The 11,159-nt window shown below is 42.9% G+C and overlaps 1 protein-coding gene across 1 annotated transcript; it reads left to right on the top strand.

Moving 5' to 3' along the window:
* Positions 1 to 2,692: 2,692 nt before the first annotated feature.
* On the top strand, positions 2,693 to 3,676 carry LOC113030184 (odorant receptor 131-2-like). Its single transcript, XM_026181355.1, has one exon. The coding sequence runs from the start codon at positions 2,693 to 2,695 to the stop codon at positions 3,674 to 3,676; it is 984 nt and encodes a 327-aa protein (XP_026037140.1).
* Positions 3,677 to 11,159: the final 7,483 nt, after the last annotated feature.

Below are 11,159 nucleotides of genomic sequence, written 5' to 3' on the forward strand. Positions count from 1 at the left end.
TGCCTTGCCTGCTAGCATCTTGCACCCTGCTGTTATGTGCTGGATTGTCTCTGGGGCATCTTTACACAGCCTGCACCTGGGGTCTTGCCTGGTGTGATAGACCCCAGCCTCTATGGATCTTGTGCTCAGAGCTTGTTCTTGTGCTGCCATGATTAGTGCCTCAGTGCTGTCTTTCAGTCCAGCTTTGTCCAGCCACTGGTAGGATTTCTGGATATCAGCCACCTCCTCTATCTGCCGGTGGTACATACCGTGCAGGGGCCTGTCCTTCCATGATGGTTCCTAGTCTCCCATCTCTTTCTTGGGTTTCTGCTGCCTGAGGTATTCACTGAGCACTCGGTCAGTTGGGGCCATCTTCCCAATGTATTCTTGGATGTTTGTTGTCTCATCCTGGACTGTGGTGCTGACACTCACCAGTCCCCGGCCCCCTTCCTTCCGCTTAGCGTACAGCCTCAGGGTGCTGGACTTGGGGTGAAACCCTCCATGCATGGTAAGGAGCTTTCTTGTCTTTATGTCAGTGGCTTCTATCTCCTCCTTTGGCCAGCCTATTACCCCAGCAGGGTACCTGATCACGGGCAGGGCGTACGTGTTGATGGCCCGGATCTTGTTCTTACCATTCAGCTGACTCCTCTGGACTTGCCTGACCCTCTGCAGGTACTTGGTGGTTGCAGCCTTTCTAGCGGCCTCTTCATGGTTCCCATTTGCCTGCGGGATCCCCAGGTACTTGTAACTGTCCTCTATGTCTGCAATGTTGCCTTCTGGTAGTTCAATCCCCTCAGTTCTGACTACCTTCCCTCTCTTTGTTACCATCCGACTACACTTCTCCAGTCCGAACGACATTCCAATGTCATTGCTGTATAGCCTGGTAGTGTGGATCAGTGAATCGATGTCTCGTTCACTCTTGGCATACAGCTTGATGTCATCCATGTACAGGAGGTGGCTGACAACTGCTCCGTTCCGTAGTCGGTATCCGTAGCCAGTCTTGTTAATGATCTCACTGAGGGGGTTCAGGCCTATGCAGAACAGCAGTGGGGACAGAGCATCTCCTTGGTAGATCACGCACTTGATGGTGACTTGTGCTATGGGCTTGGAGTTGGCCTCTAGTGTTGTACGCCACATCCCCATTGAGTTCCTGATAAAGGCTCTTAGGGTCCCATTGATCTTGTACAATTCTAGGCATTCCAGTATCCAGCTGTGGGGCATTGAGTCATAGGCCTTCTTGTAATCAATCCAGGCAGTGCACAGGTTGGTCAGTCTGGTCTTGCAGTCTCGGCTGACTGTTCTGTCTACCAGTAGCTGGTGTTTTGCGCCTCTGGTATTCTTGCCAATTCCTTTCTGTGTCCCCGCTCATGTATTGACCCATGTGCCTGTTCATCTTAACCGATATGATGCCTGACAAGAGCTTCCATGTAGTACTGAGGCAGGTTATTGGTCGGTAGTTGGAGGGGACCGGTCCCTTCTTGGGGTCCTTGGGGATCAGGACCGTCCGACCTTCGGTTAGCCATTCCGGGTGTCTCTCGTCAACTAGCAGCTGGTTCATTTGTGCTGCCAGACGCTCGTGGAGTGCAGTCAGCTTCTTTAGCCAGTAGGCGCGAACCATGTCGGGCCCTGGTGCTGTCCAACTCTTCATACTGGAGACCCTTTCTTGGATATCTGCCACTGTGATGGTTACGGGACCCTGTTCAGGGTTACGTCCTTCTCCCATATGCTCTTCCAGTATTGCTCCGTCTCCAGCCTGGGTGGTGCTGTTCTCTTATTGTTCCCTTGCCACTGAGAGTACACCTTTGCTGGTTCTGTGGAGAACAGCTGGTTTATTCTCCTGCCTTCTATCTCTCTGGTGTACCTCCTCAAGCGGCTGGCCAAGGCTGTGAGCCTTTGCTTGGCAGTTTCCAAGGCCTCAGGTATGGACAGCTTGCTGTATTTCTTATGCACCTTCTTTGTCGCACCTTTCTGCAACTCCGTTAGTTGGCTAACCTCCCTCCGTGCTACTTTGATCTTGCCCTCTAGCCTCCTTCTCCATGGAGGGTACTGCCCCTTGTGGCTGTTCAACTTGTAGCCAAGCATCTCACTGATCACTGCTGCCGTATTGTATATCAGCTTGTTAGTGTCGGTAATCGTGGTTGTAGGTATCGTCCGTAGTGCTGCATTAACATCATCTAGCAGACCTTCTGAGGGTACTTCACGTAATCTTGGTAACCGGCTACGGGGGATCCAGGTTTCAAGCTTGGCCATGATCCTATTTTTCAGGTCAGTTCCTCTCGCACTCAACGATCCTTCTCCTATCGCACTTGGCTATGTACCCAATCTCGGGTGGGGGTGAAGAAAATGCTTTAAACAATATGGAATCAACTTAACAGGCTATTAATATATTACTACTATACTATAATCTTCACGTCATCATGTCCCTGGCGCGAGGAGGGGGGTTGTAAGGAAACTGGAAAAAAATAATGCAGACATGTGATAGTCACATGAAAAGGTGTGACTACAGAGCGTATATACACAATGTGTGGGTAAGAAAATCTTGCTGTCCAGTGCCGTTTAGCTGAAAGCAGCCACAGCCCTCTAACCTATTAATTTCCTGCAGAAGGAGGATGACCTGAAAAGAGCTCTGTGGATCTTTCTGTTTTAAATGTTGGAATACTTTTTTGTGTTTTATTTCCACTGAAGATGTTAAAAACTGAATTTCTTTATTGAAATGTTACTTGCAAATCTGTCTCTGACCAATGTTACTGCTAACCAGCAGTATCAAGGGGTTTTGGAAAGAGTTTTATTTTCCACTCTGACTACACTGCCATGTTGTTTATTTCTCTGCATTAATGGAATCATGCTTTTTACTTTAAGGAGCAAAGCTTTGTTCTGTGAGACGTCGCGATACATTCTCCTGTATAACCTTCTGTTTGCAGACACAGTACAGATGGCACTGAGTCAGTTATTGTATATTATTGCCGCTTGTAGGATAACACTAACATATCCTGTATGTGGTTTTCTCACCATGCTTGCCAATCTTACAACTGTGGTCTCTCCTGTCACGCTGGTGGTGATGTCTCTGGAGAGATATGTTGCTGTGTGCTACCCACTGAGGCATGCTAGCATCATCACTATCACCAACACAGGTGTGGCCATCATTGTGATCTGGGCCATCGGTTCACTAAATATCTTGACTCGAGTTCTTCTGCTGTTAGAGTTTCCTTTTGGAGCCCTTGATAGTCTGCAGATGAAAGACTTTTGCTCTGAAATAGCAATGTCTGGTGGGTCTATGTCTGATGATTACGACAAAGCCTTCACATGTGCTCTGTTTATTTCAGCAAGTGTGGCAATCACATGCTCTTATATCGGTGTTATAGTAGCAGCCAGGTCGGCCTCCACAGATAAAGCTTCAGCCCGTAAGGCTTGTAACACACTGCTGCTACATCTGGTGCAGCTGGGTCTCAGTCTTTCTTCAACCATTTGTAACCCACTACTCACAGCACTTGCAAGAGTTTTAACAAGGATAGTGTTTGTGCGCATCCAGATTGTTTTTTATGTTTGTATTTTCCTTTTCCCCAGATGTCTGAGTTCACTGATTTATGGTATCAGAGATCAAAGCATCAGACCTGTGCTCATATATTATCTTTGCTGTCGACTGAAATACTCAGTCATACAGCCAAGACTGAAGGCTGCGATCGAAGTAGAGTGTTAGTCAGAGTATACACCACGCTTACAAGCATACAAACCTCAAAGTACCGTACTGCAATTCTGGATAACTCCTGTTTCTGACTTGACTTTTGAATTTTTATTGAAAACCATACAGTTGTCAAATGACACACGTGAGGAATTGTTTGCTGCTGTTTACTAAAGGAACATAATTCTTTATAATTCTCTCAAATGATTACATGCTTTGGTAAAACAGGAAAGAGCGTCACATTTGTGTAACCCCGTAATCTGTGTACAGCCACTCTATCTCAAGCACTGCTCAGGCAAAGAAATTGCAGCAATTTTTAATTAGATGTAATTGGCCTACATCTGTCCTACTTCTAAACCTGCAGTTTAGCCTTGGAATTACTGCAGGTGTCCTAGAGGGTTTTCTTTCAGTTCCAAGTTCTGCAAATAAATTCAGCACTTTGGAAAACTAAAGGTGCTTTGTGTTGGTAAAGTTGTTCTCTGCTATCAGTCTTAAATAATTTGGTGAATTTTCAATCAACAAAACGTCTTAAATAGTTTGATCACAGACTTTTTGTATATAGTATGGTATTCACCCCATTACATAAATCGCCTTGAGGTGACTTTTGTGACTTTGTGATATATATATAGCTGTACTTTGCTTATTTACAGCTGCCAAAATGGCATAGATTATAGCGGCAACATGAGAGCATACCTTAAATAACCCAGCCTTAGAGGTCTGCAGTTGAAAGCTTTTATTCAGGCAGCAGTGTGAGGTGAAGGATTCTCTGCAAGATACATGTAGATGTCACCAAACAGGGGCTGTGGGACAGTTGCTGGGGGAGAATATGGATCACGAGTCCCCAAAATGTGTAGTTTCTCCTTGTATCGTAGCTTTTTTTCCATGAACAGATGATCTGAGTGGTCTTGATTTGGGACAGGTGAGATTTTTATTCTACTGGACAGTCCATGTGTGAGTCAGTCATGTGACTGAAAACTATGGATTCAAAATTGAAAAACAAAACAAAAACAAAAAAACAATGAGAGAAAGGTTGCTGCCATTGGATGAGGTGGGAAATTAAGTTATAATGTGCTAACTTTGCTTAACATATGTTCACATTAAATAATGATGCTTCGTCAATGCATGAGATGACTGTTGCTGTGGTTTGGTGCTATATAAAAAAAACTTTATTTAGGGCTGGGCGATATGGCCTAAAATCAATATCACGATAAATAGAGCAGTTAACCTCGATAACGATAAATGGACGATAACCCCCCCAAGTGCCAAAAAAAACAAACTTTTTTTTTTTTTTTTCATTTGATGGGGCTGTGGCAGGCAGCATAATTCCTCCAGTTATTTTGATAATATTATTCCCCCTAGACCTATTCATTGCAATTATATTATTACCACTTTAAAGGGCTGTAAAATGTCACTGAAAATAAATGAAGACAATAGTAGTAAGTACTTTTAGTGGTTAAGATTTATTAACTGAACAAAATAAAAAGTGTAGGATACAATATGTAACCATGCTCTCTAAAAAATGTGTATCCCTTGTAAACAAAATAGTTTAATAATAAATATGTTTCACATTGGCTATTCAGAAAGTAAACAATGATTGTGCAAATGTAATGCCATCATGGACAAAGGCCTATCTCTGCTAAGGCCTTGAGGTACTAGAACTTGTAAACAAATAATGTCACAAACACAAATGTCAATTGAACACAGAAAAAACTATAATAAATACTAAGCACTGCCATGTGACTAGTGAAAACTATAAACTCTTAAACAAAAACTTGTGCTGCAGGTGGTGGAAGAGGTTGGTTGTGTTACCTTGACTTGACGCAACAGTCTTTTTGCAGAGTTTACATTTAACAATTTTTTGATCAATATCATCCTTGTTGAATCCAAAATGTTGCCAAACGATTGATGATGCATTTTTTTGTTAACAAGCGTCTCCTCTTCCTCCTCCACCATCTCTACCTCCATCGCTGCTGCTTCAACATTTAAATCGTCCTCCATTTGTTCACCCGTGTCTCGTCTTGTTATGCTGGGCTCACACTGTGCGATTTTTGGCCCATTTTGAGCCGATTTTTGAGTCGTGCGACCGTTTTGGCGATCGGCCCGATTTTGGCCTTCATCTGCGTCATGCATCGTATAGTATACGTGGGGTAACGAGAAGCGATTGACACCTCACGACGAGCTCCCGATCATCAATCGCTTGGTCGCGAGGATTCACGACCGTCGTGAGGGTGTCACCGCAGTTTGTCACACTGCGCACGCGCAAACACAAATGTCAGCGAAAAAGACGGAGCAGCACGACAGTGCAGCGTGTGATCTGGACACAAGCGATGGAGGCACAACTTGTAGAACTTTGGAAAGCTCATCCGAGCCTTTTCGATGTGGCCTCACAAAATGATCACGACCACAACAACCGTGAAAATAGTTGGATCTACACTGCTGCTCAATCACAGCTGACTGATCAATGTTTTTCATTAGCAATTTAGCAAAGTTGATGGTGGTGGTGTGTCTGTGTGAGTGAAAGACAGAGAGAGCGAGCGACAGAATTTCTGTTATAACCTTCATTTTATGGACGCACAGTGTGACTCAGGTCGCATCAGAGCATCGGGCGGTATAGTGTGAGACCCTGCATCGTGACCTATGAACTTCTAACCCCTGCGAGTCAATCGTGCAGTTTGAGCAGGAGCTGAATCGCGCGACTGAAAAAATCGCACAGTGTCTGCCCAGCTTAACAGGTAGTAGAGTCATGTGACTCCACCCCGTCAAGTCTGTAACGTAGCACAGCGTCTTAAAGGGACATGAACATCGCCAACCTGCACATGCCTTTTCTTTTTTTAAAATATCGAATTTACCGACATGGGCAAAATGACGTCGATGAGAGTCATAAATTTCGGTAACGATAAATTTTTGATATATCGCCCAGCCCTAACTTTATTACATTTACAACATTACAATAATGTTACCTATTAGATTTCAATAATGTATCCACCATCTGAGTTACAGCACAGTCCTTTTCTAAAGTTTTCTACAGTTTCCATATCTTCTCTCTCTGCTTATATAAGCTTATATTATGAAATATGTGATGAATAGGACAGAAAATAGAAATTATGATACTCATTACATGAGTTTTAAAACAATCATTTGTCATTCTTATTTCTTTTTAAGTTCTCCCTGTTACCAAAGAACTTGCTCAAAGGGGGTCATACAGCTGTTGGTCTCTTTACGTTTTCTTTTTTTTTCTTTTCTTTTTTTTTTGCCTGTCCCGTTTGGCTCTTTTGCCATCAGAATTGTTGTCTAAAGGCAAAGAAAGATCCCCACTTTACCAAACTGACCATCCCAGCCTTGCCGTAATGGTCTATTTGATTCACCTTTTATTGTTTATTTTATTTTTATTTGCTGAACATGGGACAGACTTGACTGGGGGAAAGAAGGGGAGAAAGAAAGAGGGAAAGAAAAACAGCTGAGGAGAGGGACGGGGGAGAAGGGCAAAAAACAAAAACCAACAGAATAAGCAGAGAAAAAAATGCATATATCAATCACCTGGATCACCTGCTGAGAAAGAAAAAAGAAAACAAGCAGAAGAGAACAAGAGTAATAGAATAAACAACATCACAATGATATATGGGAATATGACAGTAAATACTAAATGTTAAACATTATTGTGCAGCACATAAGATCAACAGAACACAGTGTGCTTTGAGGTAGGAGCCAAAAAGGGTGTAGTTTGTGGGTGTGATCACCCGTGTGCACACCTGTGAGCATGGATGCGCTTGTTTTTAAAAGGTTCCTTCATGTAATGATCTGCTAGAGGGTGTGGGGGGGCCACAGCCCCATCCTCCAGGGCATGAAGCAGGTATGGAGGAGATCAAGACTCCAGACATCCAGAGGCCCCCAGAACACAAGAGACCAAGGAAGACCAACAGAGGGGCAGCTGCGCCACTGTCCCAGAAAGAGCTGAGGAGAGTCCCGTCTTTTTACGTTTTCACTGTATCATTGTCAGGCCTTTACCTTACAATATGAATTGCCTTGAGCCAACTGTTGTTGTCATTTGGTACTGCCTAAATAAAACTGAGTGGGGGTGTCCAATCCCAGGCCTCGAGAGCTATAATTCTGCAGCTTTAAGATGCATCCCTACTCCAACACAGCTGAATCAAATTATCTCTTCAGCATGCCATCAAGTTTGGCAAAGGCCTGATAACAAGCCATTCATTTGATTCAGGTGAGTTGGAACAAGGATACATCTAAAAGCTGCAGGAAGGTAGCTCTTGAGGACTGGGATTGGACAACCCTGTCCTATAGAAACTCATTCCCATCACAAAGTACACACTCTACTCTTTTTCAAATGAGAACCATGGCCTCAGACCCAGAGGTGCCAATTCCTATTCCAGCTGCTTTACATTGGCTTAAAATTGCCCTAGATAAAACTGGAGGTCATGCTTAAGAAAGTCAACAACCCCTGCAAAAAGCAGAGACAAAATCCTGAGGTCGCAAAGCTAAACACCATTTACCCCTGGGCCGGATTCTAGACAAGGAAATAATTAACAGAATGACAATCACAATGGGACAGCACTGGCAGATACCCACCAGGAATGAATCTGACTTATTGCCAGCAATGCAAACTAAGGTCTCATTGTGGTTCTCTAGGGAGCTAATAACCTAAAACAGCTTTAATACCCAATATTTCCAAAAGCAGAGGTGGGACCAAGTCATTGTTTTGCAAGTCTCAAGTAAGTCTCAAGTCTTTATCCTCAAGTCTCAAGTCAAGTCTCAAGTAATGTCAGGCAAGTCAGAGTCGAGTCTCAAGTCACTGGTGTAAAAGTCCGAGTAAAGTCACAAGTCTGAAACTTTGAATTTCAAGTCCTTTCGAGTCTTTAAAAAAAACAAACGAAAAAATAATGTTGCAGTTATGCTAAATGTAAATGTTAGACCATGTAATTTTAAAATCTGTGTTTTTCTCAACACATGACAAAATAGTTAACTTAGAAAATATACACAAATTGTGAAATTGCACCTCTTTAAAATGCAGCTCAATTAAACCTAGCTCCAAGAATAATTTTCACTGACAGTTCTGAGATAAGCTGCATGTTATTCTTGGATGCGGTTGTAGGACCGGCTTTAAAATCGCATGACAAAAATATCATACACATTAAAAAAACTGTATCACCAACGTAGCCTGGACAACATTTGCTAGTTAGATGAAGTCAGCTATCTCATTGTAGCATATTTATATGCATATTTATAATTATACGCTTCTTGGAGTGAGTGCATACACTCATGAAGTTTAGTAACTTCAGGTCACTGCAACAAGCCCAGGTACAGTTTACCGACGGATGAGTGCAGGACCTTGAAATGCACCGTGTAGAAAGTAAAGACCATCGTACGTATCATAAGTTTACCAGTCTCACAAATCGTCGTCATAAATACATAATCGTACTGGGCAATTAGTGATACAAAAAACCTGTTTTATCCTGTGAATAAAAGTATATGTTTTTGTCAATGTACCATAATAACAGAAGCGAAACGCAATATTGTGTCAGGACAATTCACTATTTATGCACAATAAATAAAGGAGCATAGCGCCACAATTTCTGTTCAGCGCCAGACTTGCTTGTAACCTATATCACCAATTATGTTATGAAAATGACGCATTAACTACAACAGCAGACTGACCTTCGTGTAAATGCTTGGAGCAGACTAACCTGTGAGAGTTCTGGGACGTTATATTTGGTCTTTGAATGGCTGCAATCCAGACCATCCGTCACGTCTTTGTTACTTCGGAAACATGGCTCGAACAATTTCTCTTCAACGACGTAATCCGATAACAACCGATCTCTTTACCCGTCGGCTTCCCGTGGCTGTCATGCGACCGGCTATTGCAGTTAATAATACAACGGCTTCTTGACATTTTTGTGTTTCTTTTTATCGCTGTGTAACTGATTTTAATTGAAAGCCTGCGTGCGCTAGTACCGCTTGCCACGAGTTCCCAGAATCCTTTGCGGTTCTACCCGTGAATGACGTCACATTTTCAATCTCCATATAATATGCATGTTAAATTTTATATTTGGGGTGAAATATCAAGTCTTTTCAAGTAAACCGGTTCAAGTCCAATTCAAGTCCCAAGTCATTGGTGTAAAAGTCCAAGTCAAGTCACAAGTCTTAGAACATTTTTTCAAGTCAAGTCTAAAGTCATAAAATTAATGACTCGAGTCTGACTCGAGTCCAAGTCATGTGACTCGAGTCCACACCTCTGCTATAAGCAACAGTGGCTGAGGTTTTTGCACCAGTGAAACGGTATTCATTCATCTTGCTCCCTAAACTTTGTTTACTACCATCTAACACAACCAGGTTAATCAGCAAGCATCCAGTGAGTTTTCTGTTTGATGTTTGTACAGCATTTAATTTTCAGATGTGTGAAAATTAATATACAACTTTTATGTTCCCCTCTGGGGTTCAAGGTATAATTGGCCATTTTTGACTACTTTTAATTTTACCTATGTAGCTCACATTTAAAAACTATTTACCTTGCCTTGTTTGGTATCATTCTCTTCTTCACAACCTCACCATATTAGCACAATTGATCTAAATTCAGACAAAAAACATAAAATCAGAGTAGAAAAAAGTTACATTTTTTACTGTAAAAACCACGAACATAACTTGAAACGTAAATGGAATTTGTAAGTTTAAAAAATGCACCAGTTTTGCAAACAACAAAGTTATAAACTGTTTACCTAAAAATGCAGCCAAGGAGGTTTTTTATACAACCATTTCAAACTATTTCAAATTCAAATTTTATTTGTCACGTACACAGTCATACACAGTACGATATGTAGTGAAATGCTTGGAAAAAAAAAAAAATTGTCTCCACGGTATCATCCGCTAGTTTCCCGATGAATCCCACAACCGCTTCCGTAAACACGTTGACGTCATCGTCGGAGCTGTTTCTGAACATGCCCCAGTCTGCGTCATCGAGTGCGTCCTGTAACGCAGCCACCGATTGATCCGTCCAGCGCGCGACCTTCCTCTGAACCGGAACTTCCTGTTTCAGCCTTTGTTTGTATTTTGGCATGAGGAAGATGGCGGCGTGATCAGATTTGCCAAACGGGGGGTGGGATTGTGCCTTGTAGCCGTCCTTGACCGTAGTGTAGCAGTGGTCCAGTGTCCTTTCACCCCTGGTGGGGCAGGTGATGTGTTGATAAAAGTTCGGCGCTGCGCGTTTGAGGTTGGCGCTATTAAAGTCCCCCGTCACAATAAGCGCAGCGTCCCGGTGTTGTGTCTGGTGCTGTGTGAGTGCCTCATGCAGCTAGCATAAGGCGGTGACCGTGTCCGCTTGTGGTGGAATATAAACGGCACTTACAATGACCGATGTAAATTCCCGAGGTAGATAAAAAGGACGACACATGATGGACAGTAGTTCCAGATTTGGTGTGCAGGAGCGTGTGAGAGGAACAACGTTCGCACTGTTGCACCAGTTGTTGTTCACCATTAAACACACGCCGCCTCCCCT

The sequence above is a fragment of the Astatotilapia calliptera genome, chromosome 10 (assembly GCF_900246225.1).
Source record: "Astatotilapia calliptera chromosome 10, fAstCal1.2, whole genome shotgun sequence".
Taxonomy (NCBI): domain Eukaryota; kingdom Metazoa; phylum Chordata; class Actinopteri; order Cichliformes; family Cichlidae; genus Astatotilapia; species Astatotilapia calliptera.